At 39.4% G+C, this 27,950-nt stretch overlaps 1 protein-coding gene across 1 annotated transcript in view; it reads right to left on the bottom strand.

Annotated features, from left to right (window-relative positions):
- Positions 1-27,950, bottom strand: part of FBN1 (fibrillin 1) — a 321,082-nt gene that overhangs the window by 96,641 nt on the left and 196,491 nt on the right. The window contains exons 9-16 of the mRNA XM_006831678.1: positions 22,783-22,941; positions 17,397-17,573; positions 16,097-16,240; positions 14,009-14,128; positions 10,024-10,149; positions 8,145-8,267; positions 4,079-4,201; positions 2,520-2,672 (exon numbers count right to left, since the gene is read on the bottom strand). Coding sequence (XP_006831741.1) covers positions 2,520-2,672; positions 4,079-4,201; positions 8,145-8,267; positions 10,024-10,149; positions 14,009-14,128; positions 16,097-16,240; positions 17,397-17,573; positions 22,783-22,941 — 1,125 coding nt within the window. The remainder of the gene's footprint in view (positions 1-2,519; positions 2,673-4,078; positions 4,202-8,144; positions 8,268-10,023; positions 10,150-14,008; positions 14,129-16,096; positions 16,241-17,396; positions 17,574-22,782; positions 22,942-27,950) is intronic.

The raw sequence follows: 27,950 nt of genomic DNA, 5'->3' as shown, positions 1-27,950 counted from the left end.
TAGAAATAAAGGCTGACTACACTTCACTGTTGACCCTCTGTACAATAGAAATAAAGGCTGACTACACTTCACTGTTGACCCTCTGTACAATAGAATGAACACTCGCTATTTGAGTCCATTGTTGCCACTATTATGGCAATGCATCTCTTTGAGTCTCTTCCTTTTTTTCCTGACCTTCTACTTCAGCAAGCATGATGACCTTCTTTAGGGACTGGCCCCCCCTGATAACATGCCCTGTGCCCTTACTAATTGGACCCTCTGAATACATGAGGTAAAGTCTCAGTCCTCGCTTCTAAGAAGCATTCTGGCTGTACCTCTTCTAAAACTAATTTGTTTGGCCTTCTGACAGTCCTTGGTTTACTCAATATGCTTCACAGATACCATAATTCAAAGGCATCAATTTTTCTCTGCTATTCCCTGTTCATTATTCAGTTTTTGCATGCATATAAAGTGACTGAAAGAAAATACCAATAACTTGGCTCAGATGAACTTCAGTCTTCAAGGTGATATCTTTATTTTTTAACACATTTAAGACGTCTGTTGCTAAAGATTTCCTCAATGCAATATGTTGTTTGATTTCTAGGCTGCTTTTTCCATGGGTACTGATAGTGTATTCCAGTAAAATGAAATGATTGACAACTTCAGTATTTTAACAAATGAACTATACAGCCCAAAATCAATGTTGAATCCTTCAGAGCCTAATGCCTTCTAACAAATGTAAATTTGAGGAAATTTGTGAACTTTCTTAATTTTGAAATCATCTGCAAAGGGAACAAATGACAGAAGGTAGTTTTCCTTGTGTGCTTGAAAGCCAGACAGTGATAGCAAACAAGAAAAATTTCCTTCACATCCTCTCACATCAGCAATTAATTAAAATGCTATACAAAATAAACAGGAAAATAAAAATCATGCCAGTTTTATAAAAAGCAATTTTACAGTGAATGCAAAGTTAGCTGATGCTTGCCCTAAATAGAAACAAATTACTGTCATGATGTTTTCCATTTAGGTGAGATCTGTTACTAGTCTATTGTTAATTGTAGATTGAAGCCTGCATAAATTTATATGCTGATTGCAGAGCTTATTGCTAGGGGTCTTGGAAGCCAGTTATTTACTTCTCTTAGTTTTCCCTTCTATCAACTGGGAATAATGATATCCAACTCACATGATGGACTTATGATATACCATGGAGAATGCTCAGGAAAATGCCTGGTGCAGCTCTAGTACTTAATAAATGTTAGATGTTACTATGAGACAACTCAATATCATATCACAAAAATGGTGGTAGGGAGACACACAAGAATGTTTTCCTAGAGTCAAACTCCTGTGAACTTAGCTGACAAATTCCAATAGTGAATGCTATTGCTTGAAGGCTCAGGGACAAGCAGACTTTCTGAACAAAGTGAATCAGCCTCATTAGCCAATGGGACACATCCTCGTCATACGCAGCTTGCTTGGAGTCCTCGTGTAGTGCTGTAGGATAAGCACTGGGCTGCTAACTACAAGGTCGGTGGTTCAAACCCACCAGTCATTCCTAGGAAACCCTACACAGGGGGGCTATGAGTCAGAACCAACTCATCAGCACTTAATAGCAACATTAACCAGCCTGCTTGATTTCCAGAAGGCAAAGATGACCTTTAGCTGTTGCATGGCCAGAATTTCTCAATAAAATGACTAAAGATAGACCTTTTGGATATTTTCAGTGTCTTTAAAAGATTTCCTCTCTCACTCCTGAAATGAGGAACAGTCTACATTCAGATCCTTCATGGGTTGGCATTTTCATTCAAGGAAAACCAAATTTAATGCAACCACTTGCACATGTGTAACTTTTCTGTGTAAATGCATTCAAATATAAGACAGAAGTTAGTGGAAGTGGGCCTCATATTCGGAAAAGATTCTTAACTTTACTGCTACTGGCCATCTTTTCATAAGCTGGCATCAGTTTCCTATGTATTACAAGAATTCTTTGGAGATGCAGTTGGTCCAGAGAAAATACAAAAACACAGAACTCTTTGCACAGGGTCCTTCCTGTATGGTAAGTTTTGCCTCTTCCATTCAGTCAGCTGGGACCTGGTGTGATGCTGTAGGATAAGTACTGGACCAAAAGGTGGGTTTGAATTGCAAGGTTGGTGATTCAAACCCACCAGCCACTCCTCAGAAACCATACAGAGGTATATAAGGCAGAAGTGACTCCAAGGCACACAGCAACCACCACCACCAAAATGTAACCCATGACACTCATCTATCTTGTAAACCCAAAGCATGTAAGACTAGTACTTTAAATAATTAAAGCAGTATATTAAAGGATATGAATATATGCAAATATAAAGTTATATGGAAGTATACATGGTAGGTAAAATTATATGTGATTAGACACTACGCAGCCTCTGCTAAGACCTCCGGAAGGCATTGTTGTACCTGGAGAACATAGTGTACTCCTTTCCTGTGGTAGTATGTAAGTAAAGAATACAGATGGTAGCAATAGGGGGGCATTATAAGGGCACCTCCATAGCACCACATACCTGAATTCTGTGCAGGACAAGGTTGGCACGGCTCCCCAAAAGCATACTCGGTGCTGGCACAACAGCATTCAGATTTAGTAACAGCACCAAACAAAGGTTTGACACACTGGCCTCTCTTGTATCCGCCGTAGCACGTGCTCCGCATGTGTGTGTCTACATAGGAAGAAGCATTTGTCATCACACTGTTGCTTCAAGCGGATCAAGAACCTCCCAGGTCAAAGTTGAAGCTGACTTATTTATCCATTGTCCCTGTTGTAACTCACAGAGAAGGTCTCTGGTATTAATGCTGAAGAGATGAAAAATAGCAGCACATTCAGCTTCCAAACACTGGAAGCAGTGTTTGGAACATGGCCAGATAGCCAGATTTCCTTTTCCTTTTTCTTTTAGGGGCTATCATGTTTTAAGGAGCTCTGGTAACCACAAGGTCAGCAATTAGAGTCCACCAGGCACCCTGCCCTATACAAGGTCACTATGAGTTGGAGCAACAACAGGCACCCTGAAAGGAAAAGACGAGGTTTTCTGCTCCCGTAACGATTTAGTCTCGGAAACCCTACACAGGATCATTATGACTAGAAATTGATTTGATGGCACACAGCCACTATCGTGGTTTACTAAACTCATTCATTTTTTATGTCTTACCAAGGTATAGACCCTTATTAAATGTTGACAAGGTAAATTTTGAATCTCACACTATGGTAAATAAGAGCTTTATTAGAAACATGGCACACCCCCAAATAAGCATGTAATTATTGAATGTCTGAATTCAGTGTACTTTTCAAAAAGGAAGAAGTTTAATCTGTGAAAAGCTCATCACATCAAATCTATGGAGGCTGGACAATTTACTGGTGTTATCTTTACCACCAGAGAGAAGGCTCCTCCGGCCATGCTCAACCCTTTCCCAATTCAAAGGGAAAGCCTTTCTTAAAAATAATTTGAATTAAATTTATATCTCTCAACAAAAATCAAGCTTCTTATAAAGCCATAGAAAACTATAATCAGGTAACAAAAAGTATATGGAGTAGCCATATTTTCTTTTGCGTTCTATGCATCCCATTGGCAACTTAATTATCAATTAAAATACTCACCATGAGATTATGAGTATATAGACAGCAATTTCTGAGTGCATTAGCAACAAGCAAAGGTTGGAGAAAATTGAGGAAAGCTATATGATTAAGAGTGTCCCGTGTGGTGCTGTGGGTTAAGGCACCAGACTGTAAAGCCGTTTGAACTGCAAGGTCGGTGGTTCAAGCTCACCAGCTGCTCCTAGGAACCCCTATACAGGTTCGCTATGGGTCGGAACCTACTTGATGGCACTTCACAACAAAAACAACAACAATATGATTAGGGGAAAAGGGAGGGGGAATGTGGGAATAGCCTTGGCTTTCTTTTATCTCAATTCATTTTTTCATCCATTGCATGAATATCCAATTCATGTAAGAGAGCTGATCCTTGTTGGTTTATTTCTCTGCAAATATTTACTATTATAATATCTTCTAAAGTAAGAATGTGCTTTGTTACTGATGGGTGTTACTGATTGGCAAATCTTGCTGCTGTCTTACCCACACACACACGTCCATCCAGATCCACGGCCAGTCCAGGGAAGCATTCACATCGGTAGGAGCCGTCAGTGTTCACACAGCGCCCGTTCATGCAGATCCCAGGAGTTTCACACTCGTTAATATCTGCGGTGGGAAAAAGCATTCGTTAAAATGCAGTGACCTTCATCTAAAACCATAACATGTTCACCACTCTGTAACAGCACTTGAAAATGAGAAGATAGAATATACTATGCAACATCAATACTAAAAATCTCAGGGAAACGCATTCTCGTGAGAGAAACTAGCTGTCTCAACTTAATTCTCTTCCATAAAAAGGCACTTTAATGATCTACTCAGATTCTTAATTTTTTTGGTACAAAAAGAGAATCACAAAGGCAAATAAAGAATTGAAGGAAGAAGAGCTGATAAAGAACGAAGGATCTTGTGCAATGTTTCACAGGGAATTCTTCTAAGATGGCTAGGAAACTAGCTTGCTAATAAATTCTGTCTCTGGTCTGGATAGGAAGATTTTTCCTTCTGGTATTCAGACTGGTGTACATTCCAATATCACACAGGTCTCTGGGACAATGAACATGACATCAAGCGATATATAAATAGAGCTTTGATGAAGTACCATAAAAAGAGATTGGAAAAATGAGTATACATTAATTTGTTGACCATTCTTAGCCAACACCACCATCATATGCAATTGGAACACATCAAAGAAAAGTCTTGCTTAAACATTACAAATATTTTATAGCATCGTATGTATATACTTAAGGAGCTCTGGTAGCGTAGTGGTTACGAATCGGGCTGCGAACCTTAGGGTCAGCGGTTCGAAACTACCAGCCGCTCCGCGGGAGAAAGATGAGGCTTTCTACTCCCGTAAAGATTTACACCCTCGGAAACCCTGTACAGGGTCGCTATGGGTCGGACCCGACTCGATGGCACTTAACAACAACAACAACAAATGTATATACTTAGTAAGAGCCGGTAAAATACTCTATAGTACATATACTAATAATAGTCAAGATTTACTTTGCCTTAATATGGGGAAGTAAGGAAGTATCCAAAATTGTGCTTTGGAAAACATGTAACGCTTAGAAGTAAATCCTTTCATAACATCTCCTTTTATAATATACAATTAGGTATGTGACAATTTCCTCTCATCTGACCTTAAAAAGGCAAATTGAGAGTGAAACACCTCTGTGTTTTACTTAGCTTGTGTTGTTTGGCACAAAATATATTCAGATGGTCCAAGGTTCCATGTACAGATTGTATTTTAAAACAGCAGTTATATTTAAGTACATGAACTCAAATTGGTCCAGTTATTCCAGCCATGATGCTGTTCAAGTCACAACATACAGTAAAACAGTGGTGACTACAGTCTGTATGGCAACACAGAGGTTTTTCAATGGGGACAGTGATGTAACACAGCGCTGTGCTCAAAAGGAAAGTCCTGAACGTTCAGAGAGTGCTCAGAGAGGTCATGCTGTAGATCAGTTTCAATGACTTTACAGACTGTTGTTAAGTGCCGTCGAGTTGGTTCTGACTCATAGCAAACCTGTTTAGGGTTTCCAAGGAGCAGCTGGTGAACCTGAACTGATGACCTTACTGTTCAAATCAATCTTACAGTTCAAAGCGACCTTGCAATCTAGTGCATTAACTGGCAGCATTGCACCAAGGATCCAAGTCTTGCTTATTCAGCTTAGAGTAAAGTAAGACCCATGTTTGTGGATTCAGAACTAATAAAAAATTTTGTCTCATGACATACAAAGAAAAATAATGAAGGAGAAATTTATTATAGAAAGGATATTTCTCTCTCTCTCTTTTTACTTCCTTTAGTGTATGCATGCACTGTTGTGTTTAACTATCAAATCGGTTCTGACTCTTAGGGACCCAATGAACAACAAAATGAAGAAAACTGTCCTGATCCTTTTCCTTCCTCCTCACAATTGCTCACACTAAGGGAATAAAAAGACAGAGATAAACATTGGAAGCAGTCTTTTCCTAACTCTTGCTATTTTTCTCAGTTGTTAAGCCAGAGGGTCATAGTAAGAACAAATCTTTTAAATCATAAGGCACTTTAAATAAATGGACTAATCTATTGATTGAAAAGACCCAATTTCACTGGCTGCAAATGATTACAAACCCTACTTTCACCAGTGAGGTCATAATAATGGAACAACCCATTGACGGATAAGACCCCATTTTCACTGGTGGTAAATGACTATAAAATCTACTTTAACCAATGAGATCATGTCTTCTGAAATATTTATATCAGCATGACCGATCAGATATACTGAGTGCTGAGAGGCTGTGGATACGTCACCAGCAGCCTATAGGGACTGAAAATGAATCTTGGTGTACACTTGGTGTATATTCTGTGAGAATGTGTTCTCACAGAACTTCTGCTCACAAAGGGGATTTCACATTTCCTTCTGATATTTTGTTTGGAAGCCAAATGCCAAATATCCCCACAATAATTTCCCTCCCCTTTGTTTCACTTGTACAACACTTAATCTGTACAATTCAGCCTATGTTTTATGTTGTCTCATATCAGGGAGTCCTGGTGTGGTACTGTGAATTAATGCACCAGACTGTAAAGCCATTTGAACCGCTAGGTTAGCGGTTCAAGCTCACCAGCAGCTCCTCAGAAACTCTATACAGGGTCACTGTGGGTTGGAACTGACTCAATGGCACTTAACAATAACATACTGTAGACTGTGGGAGAAAGATGAGACTTTCTGCTCCCGTAAAGATTTATAGCCTCGGAAACCCTGTACAGGGTTGCTATGAGTCAGAACAGACTCCACAGCACATAACCACCATACCGTAGACTATTTCCAGGTGTTAATCTTATCTTTCCAACTATATGCGCATCCCAGCACAAGACTCAAAAAATACAGAAATACTTTTCTTATTTTAAATGAAAAAATCTCAACTGTCTTCTTTAGTTATGGAGACAGATTTGCACACTATTAAAAGTTTCTGATATGAAGGTTATAAAGAACATAAAGAAAACAACCAGAATTCAGATGCTCTTTTAAGCCTGGAGAAAATCTGCATCTTGCCAAAGGCATGATACCAAGTTTTCTTCTATAACTTTCACCAAATCTGTCTAGCTCTGAGTACCTTGGGTAGTCAGAGAAGAGACATCATATGACTTCATTCTGCTTTCTCAGTTTAGGATCCTTTGCATACTCTGCCTTACTTTTATCAGAAACAGCCAATACAAGGCTTTGAATACAGTATAGGAGCAGATTTTCTGGACCTGTTTTGAGTACGAGGTTCTTTAAAAAGCATGATCTAAGCCAGACCTTGAACCCAAGTGTAGCAATAAATCACTCATTACTGGACAGAAAGCAGTAGACACCAAGCACAAATCAATGCCCAACAATTCTCAGCACTCCAGTGTTCAATAACACAAATAAAAACCCTCGCTTGCCTCACTACTTGAAGCAGAAAGATGATTTCAAAAGTTACCAAGCTGAACATGGCTTTTAGTTGGTTTATATCTTCTGCTCAACTCTATTTCCCATTTCCGTTTATGAGACTTGATGAAACCTACAAAAATTATCCAAGGAATATTTTTTTCTACCTTAAGATACCTGGAAAAAATTATAAGGAAGAGACTACCGTAGATAAGAGACTTCATTATTTTTTCCAGGTGAAGATGTAAGAAATGGCAAAGAGCCATCATGAAAAGTCTAACTGCCACTATTCCCCAAAAGGAAGGATGAGACAGATCTCAGCTTAATTAGAACGATGCACACATTGGTCTGTAGACAGAATGGCAGGTGGCCTGAAGAACCATAAGCCCCATCTAAGCAATCTTCCAGGCTCCTTTGAGAAGACACAAATACCTCTTCCGAAATAAGCTCAGCCTCTGGACATCAACTGTGGCTCTATAGGTGGCTGGGCTTCAGAAGGGATTCTGGTAAAGCTTCCTAATCCAGAATTAGGGGTGCTTTAAATGCACAGAATCAACAAGGGCAGTTTACCCCTTTAAACAAGGAAAGTTGCTACAATGCAAAGAGGAGAATAAAGATGTGAAAAGTATTGTTTAGTATTTCCTCGCACAAACCTTTGCAGTAACGTCCATCTGATGCCAGTTGAAATCCAGGCTTACAAATACATTTAAAACTGCCATCTTCATTGATACACATTCCATTAAGGCACATGTTCCTTATGTTGCATTCATCCATATCTGAAAAATGCAAAAAACACATTCTCTTATCACCAAAAGAGTAAGCTTATCACCAAAAAAATGCCAACCAGAGGAATATAATTTTTTTTTTTTAACATTTCTTTATTTATTGTTAGTATAGTCTAAAGCTGATTTTCATTCAAACTATAGCATGCAAAGAGAAGCCATACGAAATATACATCTCATGTCCTCAAGGTTGGACATGCACATGTTACTTACAGCACTAGATTTATTTTAGGATATAAGTCTGTGATCTATACAATAAAGCCTGCAAAAGCCAGAACCGGCATAAGGCAGAAACCTGTTGGAAAAGGAAAACTCAAATATTTTCCACAAATAGAGAGCAATAGAAGAGTGACTAAACTGTCCACTGCCAAAGGTGGAAAACTTGCAAGAACTCAAAAACAAGGCAATCCTGGTGAGTTCTGAGTCTCCCAGGTTTCCGTGTGTGTGTGTGTGTGTGTGTGTGTGTGTGTGTGTGTGTGTGTGTATGGAATTTGGCTCAATAGCAACTACCAGCGCCCTTTTTAGGAACAGCAGTTTATAAACTGAAAAGCGTATTAACAATCTGCTGTGTATATTTAATTCACAGATTCATATTACTTCTAAATTCTAACACACTGAAAATCAAAACAAAATCAAAATGAACATGAAGGGAATGATCTCAAATGCATTAAGGTTACATCCTGATTCTTTACAAAGAGGAAACAGAGTACATCATGTAGCTTGAGGCAATATTAAATAAGGGTAAGAGAAACTGACTATTTTCAATGCACAACTTGCTTGTGGAGTACAGTCATGCCAGCTCCATCTCGGATCCCTTGATCACAGCGCTGTGCCTCCACAGCCATCAATTTGCTATTTTATTTAAAATCAAGACTGTCTTGGGAAGCACTTGCTCTTCTAGACATGATGTGTTTTCACTTACAAGCTTTAGTCAGACCAAAGTAATTTATGATTTTTTTTCTTTTCAAACAGGGCTCTATCCCAACCGGGAATGTTGGCATTGTTTTTGAATTGAATCACTGAGATAATATGATGCCAAAAATGTTTCTAAGAACAATTCTGAAATTCTTTTAATGTATGAATAGATTGTTGGGATCTTTCCCAAAGACGCTGGGAAACACGATAAGGCGCATTTTTCATTTTTTTGCTGAAGATCCATGAGGTAAAAATCTCATCAGTAATATTCATCATTTCTGTTCATGAAAAATGGCAAGGGACAAAGACAAAATGTCTGAAGCAGCTGAATTCAACACGAGGTGATTAATTCCAGAGGCATTGTAAAGGCTCACCCACAGTTAATACTTTGCTCCAACAAATTTTACATTTTCAGATACTAACTGATTAGTAGTATTTTTATTACTTGATTAAAACTTTAAACTAAAGAATTAAAAATGACTAAATTTAGGTGACTCTTATTAACATTTTTTTTGTTGTTTTTCATTCTGATTCTATAACGTTAGAAGGTCTGTTACAAAGATCTCATCACTCTACATGACACTATTGCTGTAAGTGTCAAGTGCCTCTCTAGTATATTTAAGATGTCATTTAACTCACGCAGATGTGAATTAAAGATAACATACTAGGAACATGAATATTATGGAAAATAAGGCTAGACTCCCAGATAATATATGAAATATATGTAATACTTTTTTCTTTTGTACAGTATCTGGCTTGATCTTGTTAAAGTGTCCTGAGCTTGAAAGGACCAGGGATGAATGGTGGGGGAATAACGTAACTATGATGTTATTACCTTCACAGTTCCTCCCATCCCTTGTAATATGAAAGCCTGCATTGCAGACACAATGGAAACTCCCATCTGTATTGATGCATCTTCCATTATTGCAGATCCGGCCATTCTGTAAACATTCATCAATGTCTAGATCAAAGGCAAAAAGAAATAGCTTTATTCCTCCCTTCTTCCACATGCAAACTCACGGTCTTAGCCTTGGGTTTTAATTACTAAATAATATTATTCAATATAAAATGGTAGCAAATAATATGTCATTTAGAGTTAACAATTACCATTAAAAGACAGATGACAGGGGAAAAAACACCATATGGTAGTCTTCAATCTTAACTCTAATTTCTAACTAGGTGTTTTCAAAAGGTGGTTTTCAGTATTTTCAAACCTAATTTTATGAGTCAGTATGTGTGTGTGTGTATATATATATAATTGTTGTTACATGCTGTCGAGTCGATTCCGACCCATAATGAGTGACCCTGTATAGGGTTTCCAAGAAGCAGCTGGTGAGCTTGCACCATCGACCTTACAGTTCAAATGACTTTGCAGTCTGACTCATTAGCCCAAAGCACTACACCAGGACTCTCTCTCTCTCTCTCTCTCTCTCTCTCTCTCTCTCTCTATATATATATATATAGATATATATATATATATATATATATATATACTCTCTCTCTCTCTCTCTCTCTATATATATATATATATACTGAACTTTGGCTGGTGTCTTCCAATGCATGATTAAAATTAAAATAGTTGATAAAATCAGAACTACAAGAAACCAGGAAGTCTTGGTGTGATACTGTGGGATAAAGCACTGGACCACAAGGTTGGTTTGAAACACAAGGTTAGTGGTTCAAACTCACCAGCCTCTTCTTGGAAACCCTCTAGAGGGTCTCTATGAGTTGGAACAAGCTTGACGGTACTTAATAACAACACAAGAAACCAGAAATGCTACTCTTTTTTTTTTTTCTTTTTTAAGACATTGCTTAATTCTGTTTGAAAACCACCAATCATGTGACTGAAATGCTTACCTTTCTTATGGCAACTCTCACCCACCTACAGTTTTATTGCTATATCATTTTTGTCTCTTTTACGACTGTATGAATATCCTACCTACCAAATAAAATATTGGCAGTGAGGGGGCATCCCTCCTTTGTCCTATCAGGTTAAATATTGTGTCAAAGCAAATAACAGAGCTTCATGTGGCGCTGTGGGTTAATGTGCCAGACTGCACAGCCATTTGAACTGCAAGGTCAGCAGTTCAAGCTCACCATCTACTCCTCAGAAACTCTATACAGGGTTGCTATAGGTCAGAACCAACTCAACAGCACTTAACAACAACAATATAGAACAGTTAAAATTGATAACTTGAGTAAACTATATCTGGTTTTTCATTTATAGATTACCAAGCAGCCCAAAGTGGACACTGGCCCCCTGAATTATGTGGACTTCCCTCTATTTCCAGGACATTACTGCTTTGTGTACACAGTATACAGTCATTTCCCTGACTTATCCTGGATAAAGTGAATTTTTATTCACAGAAGACAGAAACTAGAAAACTGTGTAGGGCTATCAACCAGACGTGAGGCGCATTTGCCTAAGTATAAACATCCTGTGGAGGACAAGAATTTGCATTGACAGCATATCAGTTATTCTGACTGTCTACCCCGCATCTGTGCGTGTCCTGTGGTTCACCCTCAGACCCACTTTCTCTCTGTGCAGGTCCAGCAATGGTTTCCACACGAGTCATTGGACTCACTGTGGTAGTCTGGGCTTCTGTCTGATCTTTGCGTCAACAGTGATCTTTTTCTCATCTATGTATTTCTTAATACTTGCTCAAATCTGACTTGCTCCACACTCCAAAGAATAGTAAAAGCCATATATTCCTCTGCAGACTTTTCTTCTGGATTCTATAATCATTGTGAAGCCCGAGGATAAAATAAACAGGATAAAGAATCCAGCTTTTGTTCTCCTCACCAATTTCAAAACACCACTGGTTTCCTCGCTGCCTTTCAAGACAAATCAAAAGCTTGCCATTTAGAGTTCTTCTGTACTACGTTTCCCTCTCTCTCTTCCATTAGCTTCTAGTCAGCCCCCGTGGACTGCACCTCAGCTAAGTAGACAGCTTTTTTGACCATTCTAAGGCAACTTCCATCTACTAAGAAAATGTGAGCACATTATCAACTTCTCATATTCATGATAACCTTAACACTAGTTCTTAAAGTTGGTACAGGGGTTAAGTACTCAACTACTGGGCAAAAGGTTGGTAGCTCAAACCCACTCAGAGTCAGCTTGGAAGACAGGCCCAGGAATCTGTTTTCTAAAGTCCACAGCCTTGATCACCTGATGAAGTGATTCTACTTTGCACTCACGGGGTTGCCGTGAGTCAGAATCCACTCGACAGCAACTAACAACAGATACTACTTGAAGCTTGTAAGTAATCCTCACAGTCTCTTGTAAATTAAATCTCAGATAATGACAACAATATGCATTTGCCCTGGCTGAATCTTACTCCAGTTGTGTGCTCTCCAATAATCTCTTCTACTTGCAAATTTAATCATTCTGTCTCTTAGAGATAAGTTTCATTATTCTCTAATACTGTACAATTGTAATTGCTAAATGTTTCAAACAATACTCATGATATTAAAAGATTCCAAATTTAATTAAATATTCAAACTATCTATAATTCAATAAGTAGTTCATGAAGAGAATATGGTAGTGGTGGTGGTGTGCCACGGAGTTGGTTCCTACTCTGCACCATGGAGTTGGTTTCTACTCTGTGCCATGGAGTTGGTTCCTACTCATAAGCGACCCTGAGGCTGTAAATCTTTACAGGAACAGAAAGCCTCATCTTCCTCCCAAGGAACAGCTGGTAGTTTCGAACTGCTGACCTGGAGGTTAGCACAGCCTGATTCATAAGCACTACACTACCTAAGCTCTTACTATGGTTTTTACTGTTTTTTGGAGTGCGGAGCAAGTCAGAATATAGTAGGTTGAAATGCCATGTTCCAGTATTTTCTGCTCAAAATTGCCATTTTTAAAATGCACTAAAAGGTATCTCTGAGTTTTAACCAAATTCAAAAGCTTCTAAAATCAGTTCACTGATACAAATTAAAAAAAACTTCCACATATCATCCATTGATATGTAACTAATTCACAAGTAGAGGCAAAAAACAAAACAAAACAAAACCCTCCAAAAAACTTAATTTCCTTAGTGGATACCATTGTTTTTGAGTGTTACAAACCTTCCTTTTCTTATTTCATTCTTACAGTCTTTTCCTGTATTTAATTTTAACCCTGGCTTTGTTGAATTAACAATACAGCTCATCTTGTGCCAAGTTTACAAATAAACATGTCTGACTTATGTGAGCCTGTGGAGTACTTCCCATTTGTGTTCTAGGAACTTAGCCCATGAAAGTTATTAGGTAAAAGGCATATTGGATGGTTTAATCAATTAATTATGAAGGAAGCCAGATGTGAAACATACTGTAAAGGGGCATTTCTAGCAGTGCTTCGCAGATTTGAATGTGCACGTGATCACTGTGAGATCAGATTAAAATGCTGATTCCAAGGTGCCCAGTGGTGCTGTTTCTCACCACACTTAACAGACAAGAACTTAGGGTACTTCTTTATCCTATAGACCTTTCCATTTCTATCCTTTAGACCATTCTGTTGGATATAATCGTGTCTGGAACTTTTTTACATTTCTGTGCCAACAAGCGACAGTCCCAGTTTGAGTTCCAGATTTAAAATGAACAGGAAATAGATGTCACAAAATAGGAGTGAAAATAAGACATCCCCATAGGCACAGGAGCATCTTTTAAAATCATCTGGATGTTAGTCAGGTTCAATGAGTGTCCTTTGGAATGACAGTCTCAGGATTTAAGTACAATAAGTAATGGGGTCCTCCCTTTCAGCTTCTCTGGCAAAGTCTACCTCGAGACCACTGAACTTCTCAGAAGCAGAGTGTGCATTGGGCACATTTGGATCATACCTCTGCACTCAGTACGGGTGAGTGTGCTCTGATAGCCAACTCGGCACTGACAGGTGTAGGAGCCCTGGTTATTGATACATTCTCCACCAGCACAAGGGTTTCGCTCACATTCATCGATATCTGCAAAACATAAATGATACTTAGTAACAAATTAGGTAGCAATAACTCATCTCCACAAGACCCATCTACTGGTCTCTTGTACACACATATAAAACATTTCTCTTTTAAGAAATAAATAGCATAATGGGAGAATCGTTTTCATTTTCACTACAATATATCATGATACTAGTCATTTAAAGACTAGTTGAAGAGCTAAAATGCGTAAGTGCCTTGGGTCACTTTTCAGAGAAAACCACCAAACACACAGCAAGGCAACACCTAAAACTCACAAACACCATCTCTTCTTGAGTCTAGCACAGGAGAATTGAACAGATAAACATGGTAGAATTAGCTTCTGGATAGGATTCTCAGTATCTCTTGAAGTTTTATTTCCCCATTACATCTACACATTACCTGCTGAGTTCAGTTAAGAACATCAGAACAAAATGTAAAGCAATTTTAGAGAACTGTTCTCATCCACCACATCTCTCCCGAGGTGAGGTGTTCTCAGGACACAGGCTCTCACTAATTTTAAAGTTGCTGAGAATTATCACTTAGACATCAACAGGTTTATCTTCTCCTATTTGTAATGATAAAGCATCGGAGTTTAGCAAAGATAACTCACTTACTAATTCAGATGCTTCCTAGTAGCTGAGGCCGATATAATCTCACTGCATCCAACCCTAAGCTTAGGTTTCATCCTGAGCCCAGCCCTGGACCATCTCTAAGGATACAGTGATGCTCTGGGGTATGCTGCTAGAAGGAGCATTCATATCTGCAGGAAACTAAGTAGTAGGATGAACGTAGAGCTACATATTTCCACCTGATTCAAATGATAGAACTGGAATTTGTAACAGAACTGACTGAAAGATGGATTGACTCATAAGGACCTAGATGGGAATTAAGCACTGGACTGCTAACCACAAGGACAGCAGGTCAAACCCACCAGCGATCCTTATATGGGAAGGTCTTTCTTTAGGAAACCCTACACGGGGAGAGTCGTTGTAAATTGGAAATGACTTGCTGGCACTTAATGACAATAACATCCAATCCAACAAATGGGTTATTCTTGTCATTAATGGCTTAAATGCCTTCTTGTCAACAATTTTAAGTTTCTTCAGTTTTTAATGACTAACCAGAGAGAGTTGGTAAACTAACCATTTAAATTAGTAAAGTGTGCAAATTGTCATGATTTGGGGATTAGTTTAATGGTCAGGCTTTTGGTAAAATGACTTAAATTGGAGGTAGCATCCATCAATGACCTGAATGTATCTTATAATGAAAGGTAGTAATCAATGTAGTAGGCAGAATAAAGGTGCTTAATTAATCATCAGAATCTGTGAATTCTGATGTAAGAGGTATTAAGGCTATAGATGAAATTATTGTGGCTAATCAGTTAACCTTGAGATAGGGGAGTTCTACTGGTTTATACAAGTAGGCACAATGTAATCACAAAGGTCCTTAAATGCACAGATTAATTAGAAGGGAGAAACAAAGAGTGAGCCTTGCCAGAGAGGTATTAAGGCTGTAGATGAAATTATTATTGTTAATCAGTTGACCTTGAGATAAGGGAGTTCTACTGGCTTATACAGGTATGCACAATGTAATCATAAAGGTCCTTAAATGCACAGACTAATTAGAAGGGAGAAACAAAGAGTCAGACTCTTGTGTCTGAAGGTGTATTCTGCTGACTTTTTAAGATGGAGAAAGGAGCCCCAAGGCAAACAATGTAGGTGGCCTCTGGAAGTTGGAAAAGAAGGAAATGGATTCTCCCTTAAAGGCTTCAGAGGAATGCAGCCTTACCTAGACCCTAATTTTAACTCAATAAGACCTGTGTTGGACTTTGAATCACACATTGTTAAGACCTCCAATTTGTGTTGTTTTAAGTGTCTAAATTTGAATTGATTTGTTACAGCAGCGTCAGGAACCCAGTACTACACAGCACAAGAATCACAGTTGCATTTTAGTGTCCGTCTAGAGTTTACATACCAATGCACTCCTCACGGAGATCCAGCTGGAACCCTTTGTTGCACTCACACCTGTAGCTCCCAGGAGTTGGAATGCAGCGCCCATTTTGACAGAGGTAGCGAAAAGACTGGCAGTAATCAGTGGTGATATTGACTGGCACCACTCCTAGACGAATAACAGTAAATTCTTTAAAATGATGATGGCACCTTTGATGTTACTTAATCTGGTAACAATGGGGGAGATGCTGAATCTTAAAGGTAGGGAAATACCCTTTGGACAAAGATTATCTGTGACAATTTCTGATCCTGTCATCAGTGGTCAAGTGCCCTATGGTGTTACAGTGTTGGACAAAATATTCAAAGTACCATGGACTACTGGAAGAAGTATAGCCAGAATGCTCCTTAAAAGCCAGAATGACTAGACTTTATCTCATACTTTGGACATATTATCAAGTGGGACCAGTCCCTGGAGAAGGACATCATGTTTGACAAAATGGAGGGACAGAGAAAAAGAGGAAGACCCTCAACAAAACGAAATGGGTCTGCACAGTGGAAGCAGCAGTGGGTTCAAGCTTAAATGAGGATGCTGCGGGGTCGGGCAGTTTTCATTCTGTTGTGCACAGGGTCGCTATGAATCTGAACTGACTTGATGGCACCTATCAACACCAATGGTGCACTTGGACAGGTACTGTGGTCCAATTCCAACCTGCTGCTCTGACGACTTCTCCCCATCCCATTCTCTAGCTCATTCTCAAGCCTCCAGACTACAGAAATAACAAAGGCAGTGAGTCATTGGGATTTACTTGCAAAACTGCTTTGCAAGATATATCATCCAAAGTACTAAAATCTGTGAAACCCAAAACTTGTAGGGGCTACCTTATTTTTCTAGGTCTAAAAAGTTTTCTACCTTTGACAGGATGTGGTCTTAATGTTTTTCTATCATTCACTTTAGTGGAAAATATCTTGAACTTTCTTCTTCTGACAAGTTTATGCCTTACTCAGGCTCTGCCTTCCTCAGGTTTTTCTGTATTTTTGCCTCTTCTCTTAAGTCATTCTGGGAATCAAGTTCAAACCTTTTCCTTAAATTCAAAACTCTCCTGCAGCTGGCTGAAAATCAGTTAACAACAGGACACTAATCTCTGGAGCACCTCACATTTTTCTCTTTGCAATAGGCAACTTAAGAATTTACAATGTATTTGTAAATTGAATATTTAATCTGACAACTGATCAACTTCCTTCAACGATTCAAACAGTCTAAAAACACCAATAAAAGCTCATCTGATTTAAGCAAGAAAGGTAATGACAAGACTTGACATTCTTACTTGATGGGTCCCGAGATGGATATGGATATTCCACTGGTGGTCGAGGGATCGAAATTTGAGGTCCAGGAAAGCCAGGAGGAATAGGGTGAACTGGAGGAATGGGGCCAATGGGTGCGTAAGGATACTCTGGTCTTCCCGGAACTCCCATAGGGATAGAGCACAGCTTGTTGAAATCCTCTGGAAAAACATAGAACAGAACACAACGGTGAGCTGTAGCTTGTGCCATAAGTCCACAGAAATCAACCCTACTTTTTAAGAAAATCTTTTAAGAAAATTGATCCTCCAACCATGATGTCGATTCCCTGCAGCACACCTTGATGTAATCAATGATTAACCGTATGATTGCACATTTAGTCTGCTTCCCATTTTTCACAATGCCAGGACTTCACTGATATTTAGGTTTGTGATACAGTTCTTTCAGGACTCCCCAAAGATGTATGTAAACATTATCCAGGTTTCCAGAGATGTATTTACTAATTATTTTCATGTTTTCTAACTAATAAACATATAAAGAAACCATGTTTTATTTTAATTACTTTTTTCTCTCTTGTTACAATGTTGAAATTTGTATTATCTTTATCATTTAGTGATTCTCCCATAAATATTTTCTATACTAGTTCCTTCCTTAGTAGAAATTATAGACTAGGATACATATTATTTCATTGTGGACTACAATTTGATTTATTATAAGACACAGAAGTGCATCTTATGGAAATGCATAAATATTTCAAACTCAGGGGATATTTTTCTGGTTTCCATGCAGCTAGATATATACCCTGAAGTCCTGGTGTGACACTGTAGGATAAGCACTGGGCTGCTAACTGCAAGGTCAGAGGTTCAAATCCCATAGCCACTCTTTGGAAATCCTATACAGGGCCATTATGAGTCGGAACTGACTTCAAGGGACTTAATAGCAACAACAATTGTACCCTGGAAGCGTGGTGGTTCTGTAGGCTGAGCACTGGACTGCAAACCACAAGGTCACCAGTTCGAGCGTACTAGTCTCTCAGTAGGAGAAAGATGAAGCTTTGTGCTCCTGCAAAGATTTGCAGCCGTAGAAACCCTATCCAGGGTCACTGAGAGCTGAAACTGATTCAACAGCAAACTGGCAGAATGTCCCACAAGATTGAAATACGAATGCATTTCAGTAAGATGCATTTCTGTGTGGCTATATATACTTGGTGGTGTGGCGTTGTGAGTTAATGCGCCAGACTGCAAAGCCGTTTGAACTGCAAGGTCGGCAGTTCAAGCTCACCAGCTGCTCCTCGGAAACCCTATACTGGATCGCTATGGAACCGACTCGGTGACACTTCACAACAACATCAAATATACCTGGGGTGTCCTGGTGTGACACTTTACGATCAGATCAGAACTGGACTGCCAACCAAAAGGTCAGTGGTTCAAACCACAAATTGCCTCTTGGAAACCCTATACAGGGTTGCTATAAGTTGGAACCAGCTCAACAGCACTTAACAACAACAACAACAACAACAAATATATCTGGGAGTACTGTAGCTCTGTTGAATAAGCACTGGGTTGCTAATTGTAAGGTCGGCAGTTCAAACCCACCAGCTACTCCTGGGAAACTCTATAAAGGTCGCTATAAGTTACAACTGACAAGATGGCACTTAAGAACAACAAATATACTTGAAGAATCCCTGATATCACAGTGGTTAAACACTCAGCTACGAAATGAAAGGTTGTTGTTTGAACTCACCAATGGCCCCATGGGAGAAAAGACCTGGAGATGACGGGAAACCCTAAGAGGCAGTTCTACTCTATTGTATAGGGTCACTATCAGTGGGAACTGACTCCATGGCACACAACAAACACACTTGGCTGCCATGTATCATGCTTTTACTCTCTGGTCCATTTCTAAAACTTCTTTGATCATATTTGACATTCCAGCTCAGATGCATGGAAGGCTTGCAACTTCTATTGTAACATTTTAATTATAATTCATATGAACTGGTAACCCACAGAGATTGTACAGTTCTTGACAGTCTGTTGTTGTTGTTAAGTGCCTTCTAGTCTATTCTGACCCACAGCAACCCTCTATAGGGTTTCTGGTGAGCTTGCAGTTCAAACCGACTTTGCAGTCCAGGGCATTAATCCACAGTGCCACACCAGGAATCCCGGTAGTCTGTAGAAAGAGTATATATTTATGCTTCCCTGACACAGCATGCTACAATCCCTCTTCTCAAATTACAAAGATCCTTCCTACCGAGCTATCACCTGGACCTGCCGTGTCTTTCCTCCGAATTTCTGCCACTAAGACTGACGGATCCTTGAAGTGAGGACCATGCCTAACTCATGACTAAATCCCATTCTCAGCCTAACCCTGCTAATGACACGTTGTTGTTGTTGTTGTTGTTAAGTGCCGTTGAGTCGGTTCCGACCCATAGCGACCCTGTACAGGGTTTCTAATGACACGTAGGAGGAATTAAATAATTATGTGTTAAAATTGAATGTCAATTATGTTATGGGACTCACTTTGCTTCCAAGTATTAATCCAGCCTTTAGTTTTTAAGCCCTTTAGGGATTTGTATAAAGGAAGTTGGATAGCCTACAAGCATTTCGGTTAATTCTTCCTGTTGTGTACCATTGAGTCAGTTCCAGCTCAGAGCCACTTGTAGTGTTTCCGATATCGGCTGGTAGGTTTGAACCACAGAACTTGTGGTTAACATTTCAGTGCTCATGTTACAGCGCCACACTAGTGATCAGTAATAACCAGGCCCAACTCTACTTAGCTTCTGAGATCAGATGAGATGGGGCATGTGGGCATATTCTTTTATGTTGTTGTTGTTAAGTGTCGTCGAGTCGGTTCCAACCCATAGTGACCCTGAACAGGGTTTCTGAGGCTGTAAATCTTTATGGGAGCAGAAAGCCTCATCTTTCTCCCACGGAGCAGCTAGTAGTTTCGAATTGCTGACCTTGCGGTTCGCAGCCCAATTCGTAACCACTATGCTACCACAGCTTCCTTTATGCATATCATTAAATGCATCTTAACCTCTCTAGGGAACTGTGTTCGACAGGGCCCTACACTCTTTCCCACTTTGTATTGCTTCGTAATTTTCCCATGACCCACTTTACTTTGAAGATCAGCAGCTTGGGGTTAATTCTTTTCAGTACATGTCCACCTTTCCTATTTAAACCCTTCCTACCATTGAGACTGGAATCCAGGATAAGCATTTGATTGCAAAGTTAATTTGAATCACAAGGTCAGTGGTTCAAATTCACCAGTCACTCCTCAGAACGGCACTTAACAATAATAACCTTGAGATGAAACACTTTATTAAGAGTGAGCATTGATCAATCTAAAGCAATACTTCCGGTTTCATAACTCCCCATAAGATTCCCCGAGCATGTAGTACTGCTACTGAATGTTGAGCAAGCAATTGTCTACTTGCATATTAATTCGATCTGTCACTCTGCTTGGTCTGGCCTATTTCTGTGGGTATGCAGGAGAGAGCAACTCCCCACCAAGCTATACAGAGAAACTCACCCTGTGCTCATCTGGCCCACAGCAGGCTTTCCGACAGGCACCCAATCCCACCCTAGACCCCTCTCTTCTACTTAAGTCTTCAAAACAGGAAAGAATCCACATCAACACTGCTGCTGCTGACTCCTAAATTAATAAATTCATTAACAAGATGGCTCTCCTGGTGCCTAAGCCATATGTCTCAGCTGAAAGTCATGTGCTTCTGAACAGTGACCTCGTAAATTGTCCCCTGGTAAACTAAAGAGTGTGGGTCATATTTTTAGGCAATAGACAATGAGCAAATCAGACAAATTATATGACTTGTTATATGTTAAAACATACTAAAAGATTTTATTGCTTCTTTAATCCCCATATGTAATACTCAGCAATAAACAGAAATTTATGGCAACATCTGTAAATAGGCCTATGACCCATGACGACAGGGAATGCACATTCTGTGAACATTCTGTGAAATATCATATAAATGCTACTTTGGTCTATGATCACATTTATTTTCTCTCCTAAAGTTCCTTGATTTAAATACATGTTGAGGAATCAGATTAGGAAAGAGATACAAACCCAGTTTTTCCTAAATAGTGTAGAAGGGTGAAAGCATGAGGAAGAAGGGGCCATAATGATTGGGATCCCCTGAAGAGATCTATCATCTAGTAGGAGAGCAACACATGATCACACCTAGCCACAAAGCAGAGCAGTGTGGGATCTATACCACACCCACCATACTAATGAGAGCAACGGGAATGGAGGGGTTATCCTGGGATGATCATGGATTAGGTCATATTTGAGTTAGGCCTTAATAGACATGAAGGTATAGAACATACAAGGTTGGGTCTAGGATGGGGTGTCGGGCGTAGGGAGCTAAACTAAGGAGATGTTCTAAGAATACAGAGCACTTTGAATTTAGAAATCTTCAGACTGGGTTCAAGGATACCAAGATTACAGAGTCTTAAGTAGATAATAAAATTACCAGGAAGAACAAGAATTAAAAGATGAACTGGGATCAGATGTGGGAATTCTAAATACTATGTTTAAGTTAAAAAAAAAAAAATCAATAACACAAAACAAAACAGTTGCCCTCAAGTTAATTCTGACTCATGATGACCCATGTTTGTCAGAGTAAAACTGTATTCCATAGGGTTTTCAGTGGTTGACTTTTTGGAAGTCTTCCCAGGTGCCACTAAGTGGATTTGAACCTCCAATGTTTCAATTAGCAGCTGAGCACAAATGCTTGCACCAGCTAAGTTCATAAGTGGTAAAGTTTATTTGTGAGAAACAGGGTAACTTGGACAACCCTGGGGAAATGTCTATGGATATCTTTCTCTATGCATTCCTCAGGCAGAATCTTTTTACACTAGACTTCAGACGAATTATGCTTTGGAAAATGTATGTGGCAACCATGGTTAGAGGACATAGAATTCAGACTCGGGAAAATCAGCCTTTAGACTAGGTGAGGAGAAAGAATTAAAATGAAAGGAATATGGAAGGTAAAAGAGATATTGCGCAGTAAAAAAAAAATAGGATTTGGCAACAAGGAAATGTTGGGAAAAGAAAAAATGTGTATTCAAAATAACTCACCCAAAAGGGTTTAGGAAAGCTGAGTTTTATTCTACTGAGCTTTTGAGAACTAAGCCAAATGAAAAGCTTGTGAATACGAAGGAACATGCACCTCCTGAAAGACGGCCATTCCATGGAAATAAGCAAGCTAAGTGACAAGGAGGACTTGAACATAACATTTTTTGCATGGATCTCTTCCTAAATGGCATCTCTTAACATTTTCTTGGACTTCGTTCATTTTTGTGCATGTCCTGCATCATGCACATTGCTTTTTTGAGCACAGTGGGGTTGGTTGGGTTGGGATACTCTCCAGACAATTAAGAGGGCTCTTACCAGTTGCTCTGATGGGGCACATCTCAGGGGCAACGGCGACCCCTGGAGACCAGCAGCGGCCAACATCACAACAGCACTGCATCTTGGTTATGGACTGTGGCAGCTGATTAGAACAGCGGCCATTTGCCAGAGTTGTGTAACAGTATCCTGGGCGAACATCTGAGAGGATAAAGAAACACAGGCGTACACACATCAGTGAGATCAAACTTTTAACAACACTCTCCTGCCTCAGCACTTCCACACCTCACACTCGGGCTCTGTCAGGATTAACTCACACTTTTGCCCCTGGAAGGGAAGTTGCTCAGGAACAATGCTCAGTCAGAAATCCCTTGTCTCACACCTTTTGCCCCGGCATGCTGATGCACTTGGCGGAAGTCCCAGATCCCATACCCAAGGTGGGAAGGAATGATTAAAACCATATGTACCGTAGGAAAAGAGAGACTAAGAAAATCACTAGCGGTGACAGTTAATTATTTATAAAGACATAGCCTACACTAAAGAGACACTGTTGTCCTTGGGTTCAAACTACTTAATTTGAGCCACTTTAGGCAAATATTTATATAAACCTATTTTAAAACAACATTAAGTCTGCATGATAGCCTACATTTCTAAAAGATATTTCTTATTTTTCTGTCTAAACTGTGAGTCAGATTTGTGAGGATTTTTGTTGTCTTTTTTTTAAGAAATGAGCTACTTTGCAGTCAAATCCAATGCTTGTTAATCAAGATTTCCTTTTGCTTTAGGGTTCTAACAGATTTTTTATAAGAAACTAATTATTTACAAGGTCAAAATGTACATGATTCCAAGTCTTTAGTCCAATAGCATAGAGTAGGTTTAAAGAAATCTCTCTTCTATTTGGCAGGGAAGTATCTTCTCAAAGCAATGTAACACATTTCTATTTATCACTTTTATTGGGTTACGTCATGTCTGACTGTCATGACCACACCTGACCTATTAAGAGTATATAACTCTAGACTACCAAAACAGAGTCTGTGACATCAGAAATGCTATCGTAAAATAAAGGGGGCAGGTGGCAAAGTACAAACCACCTTTATCTACCTTACATATTCTGAGGTACACAAGTCTCTTCAAGAAAAATCTATTTCTGTACAGTATGAATAAAATAAAGTTATGAAAGGCAAATCATAATTTAAATTTGCTTGTTGCATAAAGGAATATGGTTTCACTTTTTTCTCTCTTTTTGCAAAGTGAAGAAAATGTTTTTTTATTGTTAAAAGTCCACCCCTAAATTTCCTGTAACTATGACTATTAGACATCAGGTTTGCTCACTGAGGCTAATCCCTGTCAAGGTCTCCATGGCCATCATTCCTGAGAATGGAAAATCTGCAAATCTTTAGGATTTCAAACAATTATGGGAAGACAGCCCAGTGTTGTACCAAAAGAGCTGAAGATAATTAAATGAGATGTTCATTATCAATAAAATTTAGTAGTTATATTGTTCATAGACTAGACACCGACTCTTCACTTAATGACTAGGTCCATGACATTTTGGTCCGGCTACAGAGGACTCATGGTAACATCAGGATGGCATAAAGTCTTGGGAGGGCAAGATAGGCAAAGGCTCAGAGGTTCCAGGGAAGGTCAGTGGGAGGAAGTGGACAGTGGGGAGAGGCCTCGTGGGCTCCACAGTCATGGGGAAGGGGTCTCTATTGTTCTGACTCACAGTGAGTCTGCACAGGCTTTCTGAGGCTGTACGTCCTTGCAGAAGCAGAAAGCAAAGCCTCATCTTTCTCCTGCAGAATAAAAAATCTCAAAACAAAAATCTATCTACTTAACAAAAGTAACAGGCACTGGGAATTTATTTTTCTTTTTATATATGTAAATTCTACAAAATCAAAGAAACCATTATTAAACAACATCAACAACAACAACAAATGTGAAGCTATTGATTCTTTACATATCTTCCATCTATCTAGGTCTGTATACTTCTGAAGGTGATGTTTCCATCTCTCTAAGCCTTCCCCCAAGAATTCTGTGCTCTTCAATTTACACCATAATGTCAAAAAGACAATTTGACATGCTTGAGAAATTCAATCATGTTCCTTTTCAAATTTGAGTTCATTGCGTTCAGAAAACAAAAAGAAATTTATAGGGGTAAGATCAGGGCTCTAGGGTGGATAGGGTATGATTTGTCAACAAAATTCTCCTCAGATAGCCCTTGCTACCCTTGAAGAATGAGCAGGTGCTTTGTTGTGACGGAAAAAATATTCCCCAGTTCAACTTTCCTGGCCTTTTTTTCACCAGCACAGTTTTTGATTTTCTGAAAAGTTCTAATAAGCTCCAATGTGTCTACTTCAAGAAAATCTATCAAAATTGCGTCTTTGTAATTCCAAAAAACAGTTGCTATAACCTGGTGTGGCGCTGTGGGTTAATATGCTGGATGGAAAGGCAGTTTGAACAGCAAGGTTGGTGGTTCAAGCTCACCAGCTGCTCCTAGGAAACCCAACATAGGGTTGCTATGAGTCGGAACCTACTTGACAGCACTGTTGTCTGTTACAGTCTGTCCCTGGCTTTGTTTTGCCTGATAATATGGAGCTTTATCATTGCCTATTTTTACAGACGTAGTCAATTTGATTTCTATGTATTCTATCAGGCAAGGTCCATGTGCATAGTATTGGTTTTGTGTTTGTTTGTTTTGTACACCTCAGACATCTTTATTTCACTCCTGTTATGCCATGAATTCATAGGGAATAGGTTCTAGCAGCTCCGGCTCCTTGCCATTGGTTCTCACAAAGTGTGCCTCTCTGGGGGGAGCAGGCTGGTGCTTTAGCAGAACCCAGGTCCCTTTCTCTTTGGCTTCCTTCTTTTTCTGATCATTTTCCTTCATTTGCTTCATGAAGCTGCCTCGGCTCTTAGAGTGCTTAATATGCTCAATGTGCACATTAATTCTCTTGACAAGAATCTTGCCCTAGACTTGCTTGTTCACAACAATGCCGACAGCACACTGTCCGGTTTTGCCATGATAACATTTGTGGGGCATGTCTTTTTAATCTGTGCTCATTTCCCCATGATGTCCACAATATAGACTTTCTTGTAGAGTCACATGTATGTGGCCAAAGGAATGACCGCATGTTTTTGAAAGTCCTCGAGAACATACTGCGGGTACCCCGCCTCTTTTCCTTTGTGTTCATCATCTTGGGGGATTACTGTAAGATGGCAGCTCCAGCCAAAAAGCATACGTCATTGTTGTTAGGTGCCATAGAGTCAGTACTGACTCATAGCGACCTTATGCACAGCAGAACGAAACACTGTCCAATCCTGGACCAACCTCACTATTGTTGTCATGCTTGAGTCCACTGATGCTGCCACTTGGCCAATCCATCTCGTTGGGGATCTTCCTCTTTTTCTCTGACCCTCCATCTTACCAAACATGATATCCTTCTCCAGTGACTGGTCTCTCCTGACAATATGTCTGAAGTATGAGAGACGAAGTTTGGCCTCCAAGGGACACTATGCTGTACTTCTTCCAACACAGATCTGTTGGTGCTCTTGGCAGCACATGGCACTTTCAATATTCTCCTCCAACACCATAACTCAAAAGCATCAGTTCTTCTACGGTCTTCCTTATTCACTGTTCAGCTTTCACATGCATATGAGATTATTGAAAATACCATGGCTTGGGTCAGGTGCACCTTAGTCCTCAAGCTCACATCTTTGCTCTTCAACACTTTAAAAAGTTCTTGTGAAGCAGATTTGCCTAATGCAATACGTCCTTTGATATCTTGACTGCTGCTTCCTTGAGTGTTGATAGTTGATCCAAGAAGAACGAAGTCCTTGACAATTTCAATCTTTCCTCCATTGATCAGAATGTTGTTTATTGGTCCAGTGGTGAGGATTTTTGTTTTCTTTACATTGAGATGCAATCCATACCGAAGGCTGTGCTCTTTGATCTTCATCAGTAAATATTTTAAGTCTTCTTCACTTTTAGTAAGCAAGGTTGTATCATCTGTGTCTTCCTGATGCCAAGGTTTTTTTCACAGATTTACTCAGCATACAAGTTGAATAAGCATGGTGAAAGAATACCACCCTGTCACACATCTTTCTTAATTTTAAACCATTCAGTGTCCCCATGTTCTCATCATACAACTGCCTCTTGGTCCATGTACAGATTCCTCATGAGCACAATTAAGTGTTCCAGAATACTCATAATTCACAATGCTGTCCATAGCTTATCATGAGCCACATAACCGAAAGCCTTTGCATAGTCAATAGAGCACAGGTAAACATCTTTCTGATATTCTCGGCTTTCAACTAAGATCCATCAGACATCAGCAACAATAGCCCTCATTCCACGGCCTCTTCTGAATCTGGCTTGAACCTCTGGAAGTTCTCTGTCAATGTATGCTTGCAGCCATTTTTGTATTACCTTTAGTAAAACTTTACCCACATGGGATATCAAAGATATTGTCCAATGATTTCCGCATTCTGTTGGGTCACCTCTCTTTGGGATACACACAAATACAGGTCTCTTCCAATCAGTCGACCAGATAGTTGTCTTCCAAATTTCTTGGCAGAGATAAGTGAGTGCCTCTTGTGCCACCTCACTTTCTTGAAAGATTTCAATTTTTATTCCATCAGTTCCTGGTGCCTTGTTCTTTGCCAATTCCTTCAATGTACCTTGGACTTCCTCCTTCAAGATCATTAGCTCTTGATCATATGCTACCTCTCGATACAGTTGAACATCAACCATTTCCTTTTGGTACAGTGTCTCTGTGTATTCCTTCCATCTTATTTTGATGCTTTCTGAATCATTCAATAATTTGCCCAGAGATTCTTTCTATAATGAAATTTGAGAGTTGAATTTTTTCTTCAGTTCCCCCAAGCTTGAGAAATGTTGAGTGTGTTCTTCCTTTTTGGTTTTCTGACTCCAGATCTTTGCACATTTTGTTGTAGTCTTTGGATTCATCTTCTCGAGCTGAGCTTTGAAGTTTTCTGTTCAGCTCTTGCACTTCCTCATTTCTTCCATTTGCTTTAGCATCTTTACACTGGAGAACAAATTTCAATGTCTCTTCTGACATCCATTTTGACCTTTTCTTTCTTTCTTGTTTTCTTAATGACTTTTTGCTTTCTTCATGTATGATGTTCTTGATGTCATCCCACAACTCTTCTGGTCTTCGGTCTTTAGTGTTTAATGTATCAAATCTGTT

This window comes from Chrysochloris asiatica, unplaced genomic scaffold (assembly GCF_000296735.1).
Source record: "Chrysochloris asiatica unplaced genomic scaffold, ChrAsi1.0 scaffold00004, whole genome shotgun sequence".
Classification (NCBI taxonomy): domain Eukaryota; kingdom Metazoa; phylum Chordata; class Mammalia; order Afrosoricida; family Chrysochloridae; genus Chrysochloris; species Chrysochloris asiatica.
Note: the sequence above shows the minus strand (reverse complement) of the source record. Positions and strands in the feature narration are given on the sequence as shown.